Consider the following 20,666-nt stretch of genomic DNA (forward strand, 5'->3'; position numbering starts at 1 on the left):
CCCCCTATATTTTAAGGCAGAGGTTTTCAACTTTTCTGGGTCCACGGCTCCCTGGACCAACTGCATTCTTTCTGCGGCACCCCCGTGGGGCTCAGGAGCAGTCCTGGATTTCCGAATATGCTAAACAAGCTATAGCTTAGGGCCCCACTCTCCTGGGGGCCCAAAAAAAACTAAAGAAAAAAACACCTGGATGTATATTTCCAAAATATAAGATAAAAAACAAATAAAGCAAAACCTACATACAGCAACCGTGTTTTGTGTTGTGTAGGCTCCTATGATGTAAGTAATGGGCCTCGCCTGCTAGCCTGCTCCCTAAAATATCACTGGTTTGCTCATTTCTATATATAGGGTTGTTATTGTTTTTCAGTAATTTAGTTGTGTCCAGCTCTTTGTGACCCCATGCAACAGAGCATGCCAGACACTTCTGTCTTCCACTGCCTTCCACAGTTTGGTCAAACTCATGCTGGTAGCTTCGAGAACACTGTCCAACCATCTCATCCTCTGTCATCCTCTTCTCCTTGTGCCCTCCATCTTTCCCAACATCAGGGTCTTTTCCAGGGAGTCTTCTCTTCTCATGAGGTGGCCAAAGTATTGGAGCCTCAGCTTCACGATCTGTCCTTCCAGTGAGCACTCAGGGCTGATTTCCTTAAGAATGGATAGGTTTGATCTTCTTGCAGTCCATGGGACTCTCAAGAGTCTCCTCCAGCACCATAATTCAAAAGCATCAATTCTTTGGCGATCAGCCTTCTTGATGGTCCAGCTCTCACTTCCATACATCACTCCTGGGAAAACCATAGCTTCAACTATACGGACCTTTGTTGGCAAGGTGATGTCTCTGCGTTTTAAGATGCGATATATAGGGATGCCTACATATAAAGGGCCTCATTACCGTCAGTAGCTTATGGCCCCTTCAAACCTAAATCCAGCCCTGCTCAGGAACCTAGTTATGTCACCCCTTGCCTGCCTCTCACCCTATTTCAAACACCCTCCCTTGTGGGTGTTCAAACACCCTCCCCTCTGCTCCCCTCTCCCTGGGAGTCCTCTGGGCAGCTGCTGCTGCCGCCCCTGGTCTCTGAGCTGCCCCCCTTCCCCCCAAGAGAGGTGCTTCCTGACACTGCCCCACGGGGCTCCCTTCCTGACACTGCCCCATGGGGGTTTGGCTCGAAACATGCTCTTGCCACCTGAGACAAAGGGCAAGATGGCATCAACAGCTTCAAGAAACTTTAAGGCCAATAGAAAAACTGGAAAGAACTGGAAAGAATTAGGATGCTGATCAAATGCTTGAGGAGAGGTTTGTGGAAGGGCTACAACACTTTGTAAAAGAGATTTAGAATTGTGTTTTTTTTTTTTTGTGGGGGTGGGAAACCTTCTGGGAAACGTTAACAAAAAAAACCAACAACCCAGGGGCTTTCGTAGAGCCAAATTATTATTATTATTATTATTATTATTATTATTATTAATGACATTTGTATACCACCCTTCATCCAAAGATCGCAGGGCAGCTCGCATCATACAAATGCAAAATGAGAACACAAAAACACATACTAAAAAATAAAATCTGGTCAGGATTGTATCAGCACTTTGCAGCAAAGGTTCAGTGATGCATAACCCTGCACAGATGGGAAGCAGGATGATGCTAGACTCCAAGCGAAGGATGGAGGGAATCAGCAAGAGGATATTGGAAAAGATTCAGAGGGCGATGCAAAGCTCTGAAACTAGATTTGAGTCGCCCGTCTCCTGCTTCCCAACACCACAAAGTGGAAGGGACCACTAGTCCCAGGATAAATTTGATGAGGATGGCAGTCATGCCTGTAAAGTCATATACATTGCCACAAGATGTACAGCAGAGAAGGGAAACTCTAACATGTGTGTTGGAGAAGTCCAAATAAGCCCCGGAGCTGCTGATGAGACAGGTGTGAGGAAGCAGAGCTCCATGGCTGTGGCTGCCAGAAAGGAAGTGTACACACAGGATTAAAGCCTAATTTTAGAATGAATCACCATGCCAGTGAATTCCCAATAAGGAACAGAATGGCAGTGAGGCGCTTTTAAATCCAAGTGTGCATTTCTGACCACTGCAGGATCAGCATTTAAATTACCGATGCGGAGAAATGCAAAAGCAAAATTAAAATTGACCTGTCAGTTGTGGAAATGACTTTCAGGATTTCAGCTAGGGCTGCGAAGGGCATGTGGGTGCACCATTGCTTGTTTAAATGTTTCACCTGCAGCAATTAGAAGGTGAGCTTGTTTAGCTTCAGCAGTTAAAAAATCCAGAAGCACTGGAGCAATCCAGGTGAGTCCCCCCCCCCCCAAGCCAGTTGGCAGCTCATTCCATTTGTAGTGTTACACATTAAAACAAAGCAAGAAAACCCTTTGAAAGAGCTGAGGCACTTGGATTTGCTCACTGTCGTCTTCAGATAAGGGCCAAACTAGAGAGGACACCATTTGTACAAGTAGCAATTGTTTGTTTTATTTTTAGGGTAAAAAAACAAAAAGAAACCAGAGGTAGGCTGTGTGATGCAGATCATGACTCTGGCAAGTAGGGGTACAGAGGCTTTATCATTCTGCTTTCCACTGTAATCCCAAACTGGATCAGGGCTGTCATTTAAATTAGTAAGCTACTCAGATTCCAAAAAAACACACCTCCCACCAATACCTGCTTATATTTTTTTTAAAGAGCATCATCAGCATGGTTGCTAATTGCTTGAATGGTACTGCATCAAGTGTGGTCCCAAAGAGATTGTGTAAACCAGGGGTGGGGGGCATTTTCCAAGGCTGCATTCCCTTCTGGGCAGTCTCCTGCAGGACACAAGCCAGTGGAGAGCAAACCCAGAGGCTGAACAATAAAAAACAAACACGAAAGGAATATGCGAAGCAGGGCTGGTGAAATGTTTGGCCCAGGAAGAGGGTGTGTGGCTTGGTTCGAGTCCCGAGGACCTGAGGTTCCCCACCCCTGATGTAAACAACAGCAGGCTTCTATCTCCACTAATGGGCTCTGCCTTCACAGCAGAAATTGGGAGGGTGTCAGCATGTGCAGCAGCAGAAATCCCGCGGGGATGGTGAATTTCAAGATCCATCTCCATCTCTCCGTGAGCTATATTCCCAACAAGAACCCTGTCTGGGATTAAAGGCGTTAGCAGAAAATGTTGCAGGAAATGACACTGAGCAGCACAGGCAGAATGGTGATGGAGGGTGCAGTGCAGCTTCTGGCGGCCAGCCGGAGCCCTGCAGAGAGGAAGAGATGGCTATCAATCAGCTTCCCTGTCCAGTTACTGGCAGATAATTTGAGGCAAGCCTCACAGGGGAATACTGCTGCATCACACTTAGAAAGTGCTTCAGAAGGTACAAAGTGTTTCGGATCCACCTAGGCGTACATTTTGACAGGAGTGTTTGACAAATGCAGCTGTGATTTGTTTTAACAGCACTTTAACAGCTAGGCTTCTTAATTAACCACAGTTAAAACTAACTAGTTCCCCAAATTTCTGTGTCTTTACTACTGAAGCCAACCTATATCAAAGGCTCAGATTTTAAAGTTTTGCATTCACAGTTTGAATGACAAAATGGCAAATCTGAAATATTTGCAATTTTTCTTTTTGGTTCAAGCCACAATTCTGCGCTCTCCTAAGATAGGGTTGTGGTACGTCCAGAATTTTCCAGACGTACTGCAGTCGGCAGCAGTGTCCAGGTGGAAATTGGCAATATGTTTGGGGAAATCTGGATGTAGGGCAGTGACATTTTTGCAATTTTCCTTAAAAATGCCTCAAGAGGCAAAAAAAGTGATTTTGCAAAAAATAATAATAATAACGCAATAGCTTTGAGCAAAACTTTAAAAAAAAAACACTCAACAAATTTTCTGTCCGGATTTTCACTGTTTGAATGCTATCCTAAGATGTAAGATGAACTCCTGTCACTAATGCACATTGTTAATGCTATGTCTGCTTGCAGGAAATGGAAATTACACACCTGCTGGGTTATTCAAAATCAACAAGCTGCATTTCTTTGGCACACAAACACCCCAAAATTATTATTATTAATTAAATGTATTAAATCAAACTTTCTGTTCGTCATGTTCCTTGCTGAATTAATCTAATTTACAACTTGGGGAAGAAAACAGCAGCACCCCCACCCTGCCCCACAGTCATGGGAGAGACAGAGAGATTCTCTTAGCGTTGTTTGTGAGAACAGCCAATGCCAGGCAGTGCCCAGGTGCCCAAGCCTTTGTGCCGAGAGGAAAGTGTCTTACCTTGATCAAGAGAATCATCATATCTCAAGAAAGGGCCAGCTGAGACAATGCCTGATGGAGGCTTCCTTCCAGCAATCGCAGGGCCTGGTTTGTCACAATTCTGAAAGAAAGGGAGGAAATGGAACCTCATTGTTTTGCCTAGAGCAGTGTTTCTCAACCCTGGGTCCCCAGATGTTGTTGGACTACAACTCCCATCATCCCTGAGTTCTGGCCTTGCTAGCTAGGGATGATGGGAGTTGTAGGCTAAAAACATCTGGGGACCCAAGGTTGAGAAAGGCTGGTCTAGAGGATTCTGCATTGGTTAGCTCTGTACTCTCAGCACTCCCGTGGGTACCAAGATGGCATCGCCAGTCTGTTTTCTGTCCAGTTTGATGCAGCTATATCAGGATCATATCTAGATTTTAACACAAGTCAAGACCGCCTGGGTAATTTTCCACCTCTCTGATCTGAATCTCTCTCCAGGTGAGGCTATGAGGGCTACCACCAGCTCTCAAAGCTGCTGCCTTGGCCTGATCTGACTCAGAAACCTTGACCCTGTGTCAGCATGCAACATCCTTGGGCAGTTGCCAAGGCCCCAGACTCCCAACAGGTAACCCACTGCTGATGCCTGCCCTAGGTACTCCTTTAACTGGCACTCCAGTCTGAGCACTGGAGTCGCTCAGCTGCCATTTAAATGCTCCTGATATTTTCCAGGGAACTATGAGAAACTGACCACCATTTTGATTTCCCATAATACCCCAGAATGACACTATGGTGGGGGCATTGTGGGAAACTTAAATGGTTCTATAGGAGCGGAAAGAACTCTGCTTCCGCCACCAGGTAAGTCCACCACACCAGGGCAACCCATTGGCATGGGAGGAGCCCGCCATGCCCCCCTCAAACCTGGAGCCAGCCTTGTTTGTGGTTCCTCCTTTTCCTAACTCACCACATTACACCTGGCAGTAAGGAAGCTGCAGAGGCGGATACGACAGTGCAGGTACACCTCCTCCAAATCTGGGATGAAGGCAAAGACACTGAAGGAGAAATGGCCAGTGAGGGACACTGCATCCTTTTCAACTACCACGGTGCCATCTCGAGGGTTTGGACACCTGCAATGAGAAGGTGGCATAGGGCAGAGGACTGAGAGTTGCAGGGGCCTGGTGAGATCAAGGGCTCGTTCACCTGTGCAAGTTTATCACTCGTTTGACTGAACTCGCAGGTGCGAAAGACCCTTCACAAGACTTTCATGTCCATCCAGGGTCATCACAACGATCTTCCATCAAGACAGTCCTGACATTCAGCTAGGAGTCCTGAGTGTTTACTAATCATCGGCTGAGAAACCACATTAGGCTGGTTCACGTAGAGGCGTTTTCATACTTGATCTCTGCAACATCAAGGAATGATGGGCAGAGGGATGCTGGAGATGTTGCACCACAGTTTCTGAGACCCAGGCCTTAATAAGGAGCATTTCAATCCCTTTCATCCCTTGGGCTGTGTCTTCTTTCCCCATAAATGTTACACGCGGGAGCCAGAAAGGGATCAAGACCACGACATGGACAGGGAGCAGAGAGTCTTTAACCCTGTGGTCTGAATTGAAACTGCAGCTCCCCTTTGCAGTGGGGAGCTCTCTGCATAGAAGACATCAGGTGTGTACAGGCCCAGATTGGGGTGTGTGTGCCATATGGGCTATTTGGCCCGGGCCTCCGATTCCAAAGGGGGCCTCGGTCAGCATATTTATCTATATTTTCCATTTTGTCTTTATATGCAGATACGGTTCAAGCCTTGAAATAAAATTATTTGTCAGCATAACTTTTGTGAAAATTATTTATATACTTACTTATTTATAAGACTTCAGTTATCCACAGGGTAAAAAAAAACAGGGGGGACACATTATCTATCTGGTCCGGGCCTCTGCCTGGCTCTGGGTGTGTAAGTGTGGAGGGCTCAGTTTCTGAACAGGATCATAGTGGGGGCAAGAGTTTAAGATTCCCCCCTCCCTGCCCAGCATGTTATCCACCCAGTTTAAGGTCTCTATATCAACTACTTATATGTTTTGTTTTAAGAAAAACAGACACGCAGGGACTAAATATATGAATAACATCATTTCTAGTTTGATCCTCAGTTAGGAGAATATTCAAGTTAGGCTCTTGTCTCACTACACTGCAGTCCCTCTACTTCTCCCCTTCTTCATACATACAGTGGTACCTCGGGTTACAGACGCTTCAGGTTACAGACGCTTCAGGTTACAGACTCCGCTAACCCAGAAATAGTACCTTGGGTTAAGAACTTTGCTTCAGGATGAGAACAGAAATCGTGTGGCGGCAGCGGGAGGCCCATTAGCTAAAGTGGTACCTCGGGTTAAGAACAGTTTCAGGTTAAGAACAGACCTCCAGAATGAATTAATTTCTTAACCTGAGGTACCACTGTATTCAGCTTGAATGCTGTGGCTTTCTTCTCTAGCTACTCTTTCATGCCAGGTGTCCTGGCCCTCAGTCCATGGTCAATGTCTAAAAGGCATCAACAGCCAAACCCAAGTGTCCTCCCGATTCTCAACCCCTGTTCTCCAGTGCTATGAATTCTATCTTCTCCCTGCCTGTCTCCTCCAGTTAGTAAGCCCTGTTCCCTTTCGAGCAGGCCACACAAACAGGAAGAAGCAAGCAGCTTACTGGTTGGTGATGATATCCCACCGAATGCTGGAGGAGGCGTCTTTGTCCGGTGTGGCCCAGCACGACGACAAGGTCAGTACAAAGCGGGTGGCGTCTGCCCCCGAAATGCTGATGCCCACATAGGCCCTGTGATTGACAGTGAGTAGGATAGGGCTCTGGGTGAAGGGCCGGCTGTACTGAGGGTCTTGGTACAAAGTCATGGTGGTCTGGTAGCTCCCTTGGCCGGAGGTGAGAGTGGTGTTAATGATGCTATCAAAGGGGTAAAACATAAGAGAGTTACAATGCTTTTGTTTTGGAGCAAGCAACAGGGCAGCACTACATTTTCTTGGGATCAGGAAGAGGACTGATGGAAGATGAAGAGTGAGCAAGAAGAAAGATTTGGAAAGAGGTTGGAAGGACACAAGAGCAATGTTTTGAGGGTGGGAAAATTCTGCTTGGCCTTTGTTGGAGTCAAGAGTACTGAACTGGGAGGCCTTCTGTCTGGTCCAGAAAGTAGATTCTTATGATAGAGGAATGCAAAGGTACCTAAATTTGAAGCGAATAAGGGACAAAGTGAGCAAAGGACTTTGGAGCCAACATGGTGAACCTAGGTAAAAGGCCTGGAGTATTTGAAGCCATGCGAGTGGAAGAGGCACAGAAAGGCTTCCACAATTGAAAGCTGCAAGCAAGGAAAGATGGGGAGGAGCACAGCAAGAGGATACAAAGACAGCTCTCTGCAGGGGACCAGGTGCTGCTGGAGCCAACGCTGGAAAGATGCAAATATTATGAGGATGTGAAATCCTTCATTGGGGCGTTGGCTTCTCTGTCCTGTCCTTCTGGCCGAACTCACTCCTGGATGGGATGGATGGCAGATGCCATTGAAAGGTTGATGTTCAGCGGGTAGGCGCAGGAGAAGCGCAGGAAGAGAAAGCGATCCCTGCTGATCACCCCTCCGTAGGTGTTCTCCACATGGCCCTCCACTGCGTTGAAGTAGATGGCATGGGTTGTGTTGATCTGGAAATAATGCAAGGAAAGAACTTTGTGAGGCCCACTGCAACGTAAGCGGACACAGAGGGCAGATTTTCCTTCCTTGCTTTGTCAGCGTCCCTCCTCCCAGTCTCCAGGAGTTTGGAAATAATACCGACATATCCCTTAGTGTAAGCCAGTTAGGTATCAGAGGCTAAAGGTAAAGGACCCCTGGCAGTTAAGTCCAGTCGCGCATGACTCTGGGGTTGTAGCGCTCATCTCGCTTTATGGGCCAAGGGAGCCGACGTTTGTCTGCAGACAGTTTTTCTGGGTCATGTGGCCAGCATGACTAATCCGCTTCTGGTGAAACCAGAGAAGCAAACAGATACGCCGTTTACCTTCCCGCCATTTATCTACTTGCACTTTGACATGCTTTCGAGCTGTTGGGTTGGCAGGAGCAACAGGAGCTCACCCCGTCGTGGGGATTCGAACCGCCAACCTTCCGATCGGCAAGTCCTAGGCTCAGTGCTTTAGACCACCCTTTTTTAGGAGGTCTATTTGAGGCGGGGTCATAGCTCATTGGTACATGCAGAAAGTACCAGGGTCATAACATCTCTGGTTAAAAGGATCAGATAGCAGGAGATGGTATAGTCAGTCTCCAAAGAGATTGTGATCTACTCCCAGTATATAAAAATACTGGCAGTGATCTACCCATTGTCATTGGAGGGAGGAGGAGCGTGCGTGGGGTGGGTGGATTGTCCAGAGTTGTTGAGCTTTTTTTAGGAGTGAAGTGCCCAGAGAATCCCGTGATCTACCAGGTTCAGCCAGGGATCTACGATCTACTGGTTGGACATCCCTTGTACAGACATAGGTAACTGACTTCTGCTTATATTATTTGCTCATCTCATCTGTCTACTCTGATGGCAAGCAGCTTTCTAGCATCTCAGTCAGGCAGAGATATTTTGCATAACCTTGCTGCTACCTATTTCAGCAGAGAGGCTTTTTTTTAAACTGGAGCAGCAGCTGCACATTGGGATATCTGTCAAGTGTTTCTTCACGAGTGGGGTAGGGAGAGGGGAGGCTTTATGCTGGATAATTCTCCCCACCTCCATTGTGGTCCCACAGGTCTTCTGCACAGTATCAAAGTAGAAGAGGAGCCTGTCTCCGACAAGCGTGCCAGCGCAGGTGGGATCTGCCAAATGCAGTTCCTCAGCGGGGAATCCATCAGCGAAGAGCAGGCATCGGGAGAGAGACACAGCACTGCTGCTGCCACCGCATGTCAACCGGTAATCTGGAGGGAGAAAAGGAAATTGGCAGCCTGGCCCTGTTTCTGACAGCTGGGTTGTTGCAGGTGACAGCTGAAGATATTGTTGCTGGAGCTGGAGCCCCCCCAGCATGTGGCAAGACGAGGGCTGCTCTGGGATGGCCGGGACCCACACATACGGCCCTCGGTTTGACAGCACGGCACTGGGGGGATGTGTGAATACCGACATTATGTAACACAAAGCGAGTCCATGTTTCAAAGGCAAATGCAAAGACAAAAAGGGAAAAGCTGTGGTCCTTGTTTACCATAAGAAGCCCGTTTGGCAGGGCTATAATCTCTGTGGCAGAAGCAGCCCCATTTTCCGTTTTTCTCACCGCACCATTCATTCTCTCCGCATGCCAAGTCAAGGCAGGGGTCCGTTGCGGCTAGAGAAAGAGGAACAGGTTTAGTTGCAGGAATCAGCGGTGGTCTTAGGTAATTGCAGACTCTGAACTTCACACAGTTGGGTCTTTTTGGATCATAGTATGCATTACTTTCCTTGCTTCACAAAGTGGCAAGCCAGACCAGGGTGGATGGGGGTGGGGACTTGCTTATACTGCTGAATGGGGCCTTCTACCTTTGCTCCAAAGTCTTCTCCTGATGGTTCCACATACTGAGGAACCCTCTCTATTCCTGTGAGCTTGTGTGAATTGAAGAAGCAGGGGGATTGGGGTGTTGAAACTACGCAAGCTACAGAGAGGAACATTTCAAATGTTTACAGTTTTTAAAGATACCACACACAGAGAGTTACACACACCTCTGGCCAGTGATTTAAATATCACGATGTTCATTATCTTTTGTGATTGCTGCAGGAGAAAGGCAAGGCAAGTCACAGAATGCTGATAAACATTCCAGTCTCTGGGGTGGAAGTGAAAGCCAGTTTAGCTGTAGGGGAAATCTCAATAGGGCCCAAGGATTAGAATGCGGCCTTCCATCTGACAATGGTTAGTCAACCCCTGCTCTGAGGAAGTCTGAGAGCTCAGGGACACAGAAAGTAGAGGAAGTCTGTCAGCAGCAGCACTAACTGAAGAAATTACGAGCCTCGCACCAGCACAGCAGATTTCCCGAGGATTGGTTTTTACCTACATTTACGTAATTACCCTGTGTAGTCACGAAGGTTCGTTTTCCATCCCTTTCTAGTTAATAGACTTAGGGTGCTTCCAAAAAAAACCTCTCTAAGAAGTATTGGTCTTGTTTTGTTTGAAGGGAGATCAGATATGTCCACCATTTATTTATTCAGCATTCATTCTGATTTGTTTGTGGGGCGGTTAGATGAAGTTGCATCAAAGCAAGTATTGCCCTACACTTTCCAGTGTATTTTCCCGTCACTTTTCGTGTTGCAAAAAGTCTGAACATTTGGAAAGTGGACAAGACCTCCCGATCTGCTATAATTGCACAACCTGAATTTGCCAGTTTGTAAATGAATCCCACACGAAAGGAGTGAGAATCTGGAAGCCTCTTTAACCCCAGTTGCCCCCAAGATGGACAGGCAGCTGATGAAATTGGAACTCACGGCACCGGGCAGCTGCTCTCCAGCCACTGACGTGGACCCCGTGAAGAAGACACAGTTCCTCGTAAGCGCTGAGGGCCACACACAACATGCCATTAGCCACCCCATAATGGCACAGGTCATATAAGCAGGACAAATAAAAAGGAGAAGGGTCCACATGCCAGTGGCACTCAGCAAATGGTCCTGATTTGTTAACCAGGACCCCACAGACCTCTTCATATTCCTGGGGATCTTTGCATGGCTCTAGTGCTACAGTGTCATCCAAGCACCTGAAAAGTAAAGACAGGAGGTTTTAGTCCCAGCAGACGCCTTTCTGTGGTCACTGGCCAGAGTTGGGCATGGAAAGGAAAGAGCCTGGGCAAACCTTGGGCCTGCATGTAAATTACATTGGCACTGTGGGATAAGCATGTTGGTTTTATGAGGCTGGTTAAGTTTAATTAACGCACGAAGGGGTTAACACTATAGAGGAAGCTGTCCTGCCAGGCTTAGCTATGTCACTTCCCTTCGGGAGGAAACTGGTAATCCAGCTCAGTGTGTGAAGAGGTTTGAGCTAGTTGCTCCAGCTCAGCCACATGGCTCTCACTAGCCGCTCTTGAGTTCCTATACCAATAATTTAGGAACTTTCACCATTTTGAAACTAAGCTAAGTTTTACTGCCTATGAAACTTTTTCTGAATGCTCTATAGAAAAGCACATGAATCTGACCTTTGGAGAGTTTGTAAGTACAGTAAACCATTTTTAACTTACCAAACACATAGTCCTTTCCTATGCTGGAGGAAGTGGGAAAACTTTGAAGGGAATTTTAAAATGCACATTTTCTATGCTTTATTTTGCTGGATATTTTGTGATTTTAAATCCCTGCTGGAGTCTTCTCCCCAAAAAGTACTTGCCCCAAACTTGGATCTTGACAACCAGGAATTCTCTCTCTCTCTCTCTCTTTCTCTCTCTCTCTCTCCCTCCCTCCCTCCCTCCCTCTCCCTCCCGCTCTTGCCCCAACATACATTATGTTGTTCTGTTCATTTCAGTGCAAAGGGAATACAATGCAAATAGGGGTGATGTAATCAATTACGTATTACTTGACTTAAAGCAGCAGTTTTAATGAATTTTTAATCTTTGTTGGAAGCTGCCCAGAGTGGCTGGGGAAACCCAGCCGGATGGGTGGAGTATAAATAAATTATTATTATTATTATTATTATTATTATTATTATTATTATTATTATTACCAATCATATTCGCCAGGTAGATTTTCATTCTGCACTTCGGACAACTAAGCAAACACTGGCCATTTCCACTTTTGTTTCCATTTTCACTGGAATTCTCAGACATCTTTACTTCAGTGTGACCAAGAGAAAAGATTTGTTAGCATTCATTTTATTTCCTCCTAATTTTGTTCAGAGGTCGTGGTTTAAAACAGACTCTAGCTAAATAAGCCATCTCTGCTGCATGTGATTTGAAGTTGGCTTGTTTTGAAACTGACTTGAGAAACGCTGGCTGTGCTGAACCATTTGGTGGCTTGAGCTGAATGCTGAGGACGTGCTCAGTGCAGCTGACCTGAACGCTCTTATTGCCTGTGCCTTACGCCACACCACCCCTGGCTGAGCAGAGAGAGAAAATTGATGGGAAGAGATATTCTGTACATTGCTCCCCTCGCACCAAGGCACCAGCGTTCATCGGACTGTAAAGATGATACCACGAAAAGACCAACAAAGTGTTAAACGCTGCAATGTCGACCCCTCTTACCCCATTGGGCTTGTATCTGTTTTCCAGGCATTCCCAAACTGCAAGTCATTCTGGGCTCTGTTTCCATCAGGCAGGACTTTATCGTCTCTACGGATGCCGTTGAAATTCCCACACATTCCACACAGCTTCCCCTGGTACTCTGGTCCCGCATGGATAAAGAGTGTGTGGCGGCCGTTGTATTGGATCTCCACACCAGCTACTGTTTTTATTGTCACAATGTTTTTGACCTTGGAAATAGCACCTAGGGCTCCCAGGCTGTGGGGTAGTTGCACACTTTCCTGGTTGACCTGTGATTGAGGCAGTAAGCATATCAGATGTGTCAGAGAAAGGTTTGTGGCCACCTGTGATCATTTCACAACAAAGTACAGATTTCATCACCCAGTGCAATTTCACTGAAATTGTTTCCCAGGACCTCATTGTAATTGTGATTTATTAAAACAAGCTTCTTTCCCAGCTCTCCATCTGATAAATGCCTAAGGGAGCTGACGATAGGAGTGTGTCTAAAAGGAAAACTAACCCGTAACAATGTGAATTTTTTAATTAAAAAAAACACAGACAAAAAATGCAATTGCAAAGGCAGCTAAACCAAAATTCAAGCGGGACACTAAATAAAATACCAAATCTGACTAAGCAGATAAATAAAATGGTGCTAGCATAAAGTAGCCTTAAGGAGGAGGTGGAAAACCAACAAGAGCGAGATGGGCAGGAAATGCCACGTAAGTAATTCTGTCACCATTGGGCAATTGCTGTTCCCGATACCAAACTCTGACATCATTTTTATTGCATTTTCTGTAGGCAGTTTTGAGAGCCTCTGGAGAATATAAAGCAGGATAAAAGCATTTCCAACCCCCCACAAATAACTATGCACCATAAAGGTCCGTATAGTTAAAGCCATGGTTTTCCCAGTAGTGATGTATGGAAGTGAGAGCTGGAGCATAAAGAAGGCTGATCGCCGAAGAATTGATGCTTTTGAATTATGGTGCTGGAGAAGACTCTTGAGAGTCCCATGGACTGCAAGAAGATCAAACGCATCCATTCTTAAGGAAATCAGACCTGAGTGCTCACTGGAAGGACAGATCATGGAGCTGAGGCTCCAATACTTTGGCCACCTCATGAGAAGAGAAGACTCCCTGGAAAAGACCCTGATGTTGGGAAAGATGGAGGGCACTAGGAGAAGGGGACGACAGAGGACGAGATGGTTGGATAGCGTTCTCGAAGGTACCAGCATGAGTTTGACCAAACTGTGGAAGGCAGTGGAAGACAGGAGTGCCTGGCGTGCTCTGGTCCATGGGGTCACGAAGAGTCGGACACGACTAAACGACTAAACAACAACAATATCCAGAAATCTTCCACGTACCTCTGCTGTTTGGCCACTCCCTAGGATTACATGAAAGCTCAGCATTTCATTCTTCAGCCAGACTTCCACTCGGCTCACAAAAGACACCTGAGGGTTTCCCTGGTTCCTGTTCTCTGCAACAACCCGGTAGAAGAAGGGAGGGGAGGGGTGGCAAGTCCTGGAGATCTCATAGGCGCAAGTGCCCTGGAAATGCGCCACAGCCCCATCAAAGGTGAAGTAGTGAGGGTCCCCAGTGACCGTGCAGGTTCCCCACCGTGTATGGCAGCCCAGCTTCCCATCCTTCACAGCACACTTCTGGCCCAGGTTACAGCTGGCTGGGACACAGCGGAAGTCGGAAGGGCCGTCACAGATGCACCTCTCACGGCAACCAGGGAGCCAGACCCGCTCCCCAATCTGCAAGCATAATGGGAGGTTGTGAGCTGAAAGACTTGCTACAGATATTAATGGTGCACAACTTGAAGTGACTGGATGCAAAGCAACAACAACCCTGATTCCTTTTGGAATAAACGTTGCCTGGACCCTTTTGTTTGATTCAAAACTTTACTTGCAGAACTTTCTTCAAAACAGAACATAAACATCAAAGACACACCCAAGTTGTTCCGTACAATGCAGTGGTAGCTTGGTACTCAAACTCCTTGGTTCCCAAACACCAAAAACTTGGAAGTGACCATTTGGTTTCAAAACTTTTTCGGGAGGCCAAACGTCTGATGCGGCTGTTGGCTATTATTTCCGGGGCTCCTGCACCAATCAGAAGATGCACCTTGGTTTTCGAACATTTCGGAAGTCAAATGGACTTCCGGAATGGATTAGGTTTAGTGCTTTTGTTTTTGCTATTTATTTTGTGTTTTTGTTTTTGAGGCTTTTTCGGTTAATTTGTTTTTGTGACTGTGTGGAACGCAGTTCAGCTGCTGATTGATTGACTGTGTGACTGTGGAAATGGATAAAAGCCCCCCATCCAAACAATGACTATCATCAGTGCAGGTAAGATTTTTTTTTAAATCATCTACAATACTATCTTATTTGTTTTATAATACAGTACATTGATTATTGCTTTCATTTTATGGATCAATGGTCTCGTTAGATAGTAAAATTCATGTTAAATTGCTGTTTTAGGGATTGTTTTTAAAAGTCTGGAACGGATTAATTTGTTTTGCATTACTTTCTATGGGAAAGCGCGTCTTGGTCTTGGAACACTTTGGTTTTGGAATGGACTTCCGGAACGGATTAAGTTTGAGAACCAAGATACCACTGTATCTTATGCTGTCCAGCACAGGTTCAGCATCTTAGAATTCCAAACAGACCTGGAAGCAGAGGTCACTCTCTTTCCCAAAGCCTCCATTTTGCTTGGAGCTATTTTCTTTCCCTTCAGGAGACTCTTTCACACATTTCTATTCCCACTAAGCCTGGGAACAAAAGACTAGAGCTACCACCCTTCCAAGATGGCAGATTTGCAATTCAATAGCCTCCCATGTGATCTAAAGTTAAACACTCCCATGTTAGCTAGCAGAGAACAACAACAATTAATTATCAACCCATGAAGGAGCCCAGAGAATTTAGTACACTCCAGTGGAATTTCCCCATGTTGAAACTTTTCAGCAACACACACAGGCACTCTCAATTTCAGGGTCAATTATACAATTGTACTTAACAACATATGGCCACTGTCAAGCTGTGTCTACTCAGTGAGAGGGCACTCAGCAGAATGCCCTCTGGTGGGCTTCCTTGTTTATGCTGGTGTCCTCCCAGTGGACTAATGAAGCACCAGTTCTCCTCCAATCAGTACCAGGCAACTGCCATTTTAATTTACTACAGTGTCCCAGATATAAGCATCACTCCAGAGCACTGTAGGTAAATGGGAGCCATTTGAGGATTAAGGGCAGCAGGGAGAGAAACAGCCCGTTGTGGCTACATCATGGCTACATACACTGGAAAGCAGGGGTGTGGACCCTCACCTTATAATGCAGCCCTTTGTGCAGACAGCCACACTGCTCTTCTGGGATGCATCTGTCACCGCTGCGCAGGTACCCTCTGTCACAGAAACACCCTTCAATGCACATAGGAAGGCAGTGGGGCTTAATCCAAGCACTGAAGCAGACGTCCTGGCAGGGAGGCCCACAGAGCTTGTAGTGGCTATTGGCAGGGCAGTCAATGCCTGCTCAGGAAAGAAGAGACATGGAATGAGAAGCAGAGTGCCATGAAGGGAGGGGAAGTCCCAAAGCACAGGTGGGAAACCGCAGACACAAGGGGCCAAATTCAGCCTTTTGGGTCTCTCTCTCCCTTGGAACTTACTCCAGGCCTCACACCTCACCAGCCCTTTTGTATACCCTCTCCTTGAGTGTTCTTGCCTGGCTGGAATGTGTCCTTGAACTTTTATAGCACCATAGAATCTTAGAGTTGGAAGTGACCCAAGAGTCATCTAGTCCAATGCCCTGCAATGCAGAAATCTCAGCTAAAGCGTCCTCATGCTTTCATAATACCTCGTGCTTTTTGGATAGAGGACAGGGAAAAAGGGGGGTGCTTATCCATATTATGAAGATCACAGGCCCCAGACCAGGTGCTTGATAGCCTGTTTGATAGCCCTGGTCAAAACAGTCTCAATCTCCATTGTCATGGGGGGGGCGACAAATAAAGTGCAAGCGTAAGTATAGATACTATTGACTGTTTTCCAGTCTTTCTGCAGACCACCTGAATCACTCTTCTTGTAGAAGAAGAGTTTGGATTTGATATCCCGCCTTTCACTCCCTTTAAGGAGTCTCAAAGCGGCTAACATTCTCCTTTCCCTTCCTCCCCCACAGCAAACACTCTGTGAGGTGAGTGGGGCTGAGAGACTTCAGAGAAGTGTGACTGGCCCAAGGTCACCCAACAGCTGCATGTGGAGGAGCGGAGACGCAAACCCGGTTCACCAGATTACGAGACTACCGCTCTTAACCACTACACCACACTGGCTCCCAGTAAACACCAGTAGTCCATGGATCACAATTTGAGAACTCTTGGTTTTAAGCCTAATTTGTTACAGAAAAACAATACATCACATTAGCTATACTGCAGTCCAAACTGTGAGGCAGAAGTGGATTTGGCCTACCGCAGAAAGTCTCTGTCCTCCAAGGTGAGATGGTAACATTGGCTCTCTGGCAAGCCATTACATATGTCTGAATGGACCGGCACAAGGTGTTGTTGTCCCCGACAGAGAGATGAAAGTAAAAGATGCAGTCGGTCAGATAAGGCTCTGGATCAACTTGGGAGTGGCAAGAAGCAAATGGCCCATCTGGATTCTGGATGATCCAGCACATAGATTTTGACCAGATGAGATTAAACATGGGGTTAGAGGCACGAGATCCATCGAGGTCACCAAAATGCAACGTGTTTTTTGTTGTGGAGCTACTTTTCAATGGGAAATCATCACCAACAGCTCCATTAAAGTTCCCACACAGCCCGCAGGTCTGGCCTCGGTATTGAGGGGGAAGTGTGACAAGGAGACCATGGTCCAGGTCATAGATCACCGTTAGCCCAAAGTCTGCTTTTAAAGTTGTGTAAAAGCCATGCTGATAAATGGCAGTTCCCAGGGCCTGGATTTGCACGGGGAGGTTTAAAGCCACGCCGTCAATCTGTATGAAAGGAAACGACAAAAGCAGGTTAGTCCTGACAACAGAAACCTCAATGGCCAAACTACGCAGAGTGAAGATGGGTCAGGGATTCCCAATTACCACATCTTTGCTGCAAAGTGGCCATGGAGAAGGGATTTTGCAGCAGAGATACATCCAATGTGGGCATGTGCTTAACCCTTTCCCCACCACCTTTCTACTGCGGCTGCAACCATGTCCCTTGCAACAAGCCACGGCCCTCCTCTTGGCACAGTACATAGCATATGTGGGAAGCTCCATCAGGATAATCTGAGCATTTTGCAGCAGAGGAACAATGGTTGGGGTTCACAGCGGCAAAGAAGCTGAGCAACAAATGACAAAGTTCCTGGTTTGAATCTCCCCTCTGTCACAAACTCATGAGGGAAGCCACTCTCTCTCTCTCAGCTTCAGTCATCCCATCTTCTGTATGGGGAATAATGACACTGACTTGCCTTACATTAAGACCAGCTAACCGCTGCCCTAATCCAGGCCTAACCTGTCTGCCTCCCCATGGACATTTGTCTCTGCCCACCCCAATTTTTATGGTGGTAGCAAAAAAAGGGACACTTAGGGAAGACATGGTCTAGGGGTGGGAGGTGCCTAAATCTATCTGCCCAGCTCAGCCCTGCATCCTGATGAGGACGCAAACCATTCCATCCTTGGTCATCAGACTGATCATTTGAGAAGCATGGAAGGGCCAATCACATCCCTCCTCCTCTTCTTCCCCCTTCTCTTATTAGAACAGTGCCCACTGATAAGGGGAGGCTGTGAGTAATTTGTGTGCCCAGCATGTCTGTATGTTGTGTGTATGTCTAGTGTTGTCAAAAGTTGCTGGTCTCCAGGCTGATGGAGTGGTCCTCCAATGTCCTTTCTGATTCCTCCTCTGCTACAACCTGATGCCAAAGCTGCAGCCCTATGACAACCGAAAGGGCTGGGGAAGGAAGAGTTTTGGATTTGATACCCCGCTTTATCACTACCCGAAGGAGTCTCAAAGCAGCTAACAATCTCCTTTCCCTTCCTCCCCCACAACAAACACTCTGTGAGGTGAGTGAGGCTGAGGAGGAGAAAGGAGAGACGCAGGTCCACCAGCAGCTCAGCTAAGAAGCCAGTGTGGTGTAGTGCAGCTGCATGTGGAGGAGCGGGGAAGCGAACCCAGTTCACCAGATTACGAGTCTACAGCTCTTAACCACTACACCACACTGGCTTCTTAGCTGAGCTGCTGGTGGACCTGCATCTCTCCTTTCTCCTCCTTTGTACACTGAATTTTCTGCTCTGCTGAGTCTGGGGATGAGTTTAGGCAGAAGCTCAACACAGGCCCAGGCCTTTCCTGTTTAACCTCCAACATGGCTCCTACGTTCATACCTGGACAGTGCCCTGGCGTTCTCTCTGCAGAGATATCTGTGTATTATTCGCTAGCACAAGCACTTCTGATATCACAGGTAAAGGATTTCCAGCCACATTCTTGGTCTTCACCTCAACTCTAAAAGATGGCAAGGACTCCGGTGCCCCACACAGTTCAACCACAACAGTCGTGGAGGCACCATGGAAACCATAATGCCGCCCATCAAAGGTGATGTAGCTGAGAAAGCCGGAAACCCGACAGGTACCATCTGACAATGGGTGACACCCGTACACCCCATTCTGGCTACCGCAAAACTGCCCGGGGCCGCACAAGGACTCTGCGCCACCGACGGCATGGACTGATTCGTCACACCGGTATATCTTATGGCAATTCTCTCCTTCCTGGAAGAATGTTTCCCCTTTTAGGTAGTATCGGCCCTTGTAGCTGCAGCCGCACTGCTCCCGAAGCACACAGGTGGTGCCACTCAGCACTGAGCCAGGTTCACACTGGCATTCTTCTAAACAGGCAGGTGAGAAACTCCTGGGCACAGGTGGTTGTGAGCAAGAAGCGGGGGAAGCAGTTCCACAGAGCACGTAGTTGCTATTCGATGGGCAGGTCAGCTCTGAAAGACACACACAGTGCAACACTTCCAGCAATGTTAAAGAAACATATATAAGAACATATGAAGCTGACTTATACTGAGTCAGACCACTGGTCCATCTAATCTCAGTATTGTTGACACCAAATCGCAGCAGCTGTCCAGGATTTTCTGACAGAGGACCTAGAGATTAAAACTGGGGCCTTGTGCATGCAAAGTAGATGTTCTATCGCTGAGCTATGTCTCTCTTCCTCAATTAGGGAGTACTCTCCATGAAGGAGAGATGGGTAAAATAAGAAAAATGGGAGGAAACTTCCATTCCAACTGTTGACGATACAACAAGACACCTTAAAATTCTACTTTTTGGAGTCTCACATACCACAGCCGACAATCTTCCTCCATGGCTGAATGATGATGCCCTGAACCTGACACTGCCAAGCATAACTCTGAAGGGCCATGCACAGGGTCTTATGGCTGCCCTGAGTGGCACACAGGTCTTTCACACAGATCTCCATGTGCATTTGAGGATCTGCAAGGTCGTGGCATTCTTTAAAGGGTCCGTTTTGATCGCTAATCATTCCACAGCGGCCCTGAGATCTGAACTGGGCTGTCTCAGTTTCGCTGCATGAGGACGGGAGCCCAACCACTGTGCAGTGGAAAAGGGAGTTGGCATCCTTCCAGCTGTTGCCAAAAGCCAGGGCATCCTGAGCCAAGGAGCCATTGGGGGTCCTGAAGTCATCGTGGTGGTTTCCATTGAAATCTCCACCAAGGCCACAGAGGGACTCGGAATAGGTTTCGGGAACAGAAACGGACACATAGTAAGACCAGTCGTAGGAAACGGAGAGGCCAAAATCAGTCTGGATGATGATGGATGAGCCTCTGAAGTAGGCGTTGATCTTCCCTGATGCAAGAGTGAGGGGCAGGTTTGCCAGGAGGCCATTTACCTAGGACAAAAGGGTGATGCCAGAAACCTTTAGGAACTACTGAGACCCCCGTGCCAACCACAATTGCCCCCATGCTGACTGGTGTGTTTTGTTTTTTTAAAAAAATAATTTTTATTAAATGTTACCAAAAAAATGGAAAGAAAAAAAGAAAAAGAAACAATACATAACCATACATAAAAACACTTTATCTACACAATTTTCCAGAATGCAAACTGGAAAAGAAGAAAGACAAAAGATAAAAGAAAGAAACAAGAAATAAATGAAAAGAAAAAATACTTTTCATAATCAATTTCATATTTGATTAATTGATAATTGACTGATGTGATTTTTAATATACTGAAATCATTGCTCGTTTTAGTTTACTATTTTCATATCCATTCCTTAAGCTGCCATTCTACAAGAATTGACAACCTTTCGGATATT

The 20,666-nt window shown here is 46.7% G+C and overlaps 1 protein-coding gene across 1 annotated transcript in view; it reads right to left on the minus strand.

The window, feature by feature from the left end:
* Positions 1-2,331: 2,331 nt before the first annotated feature.
* Positions 2,332-20,666, minus strand: part of LOC114602414 (IgGFc-binding protein-like) — a 31,509-nt gene continuing 13,174 nt past the window's right edge. The window contains exons 8-21 of the mRNA XM_077932490.1: positions 19,679-20,243; positions 18,722-19,323; positions 16,822-17,344; positions 15,692-15,891; positions 13,740-14,132; positions 12,383-12,669; positions 10,647-10,912; positions 9,400-9,519; positions 8,937-9,121; positions 7,715-7,878; positions 6,886-7,134; positions 5,166-5,328; positions 4,241-4,340; positions 2,332-3,222 (exon numbers count right to left, since the gene is read on the minus strand). Of these exons, the coding sequence (XP_077788616.1) occupies positions 3,131-3,222; positions 4,241-4,340; positions 5,166-5,328; positions 6,886-7,134; positions 7,715-7,878; positions 8,937-9,121; positions 9,400-9,519; positions 10,647-10,912; positions 12,383-12,669; positions 13,740-14,132; positions 15,692-15,891; positions 16,822-17,344; positions 18,722-19,323; positions 19,679-20,243 (3,909 nt within the window). The 3' untranslated portion in view covers positions 2,332-3,130. The remainder of the gene's footprint in view (positions 3,223-4,240; positions 4,341-5,165; positions 5,329-6,885; positions 7,135-7,714; positions 7,879-8,936; positions 9,122-9,399; positions 9,520-10,646; positions 10,913-12,382; positions 12,670-13,739; positions 14,133-15,691; positions 15,892-16,821; positions 17,345-18,721; positions 19,324-19,678; positions 20,244-20,666) is intronic.

The sequence above is a fragment of the Podarcis muralis genome, chromosome 7 (assembly GCF_964188315.1).
Source record: "Podarcis muralis chromosome 7, rPodMur119.hap1.1, whole genome shotgun sequence".
NCBI classification, from domain to species: Eukaryota; Metazoa; Chordata; class Lepidosauria; order Squamata; family Lacertidae; genus Podarcis; species Podarcis muralis.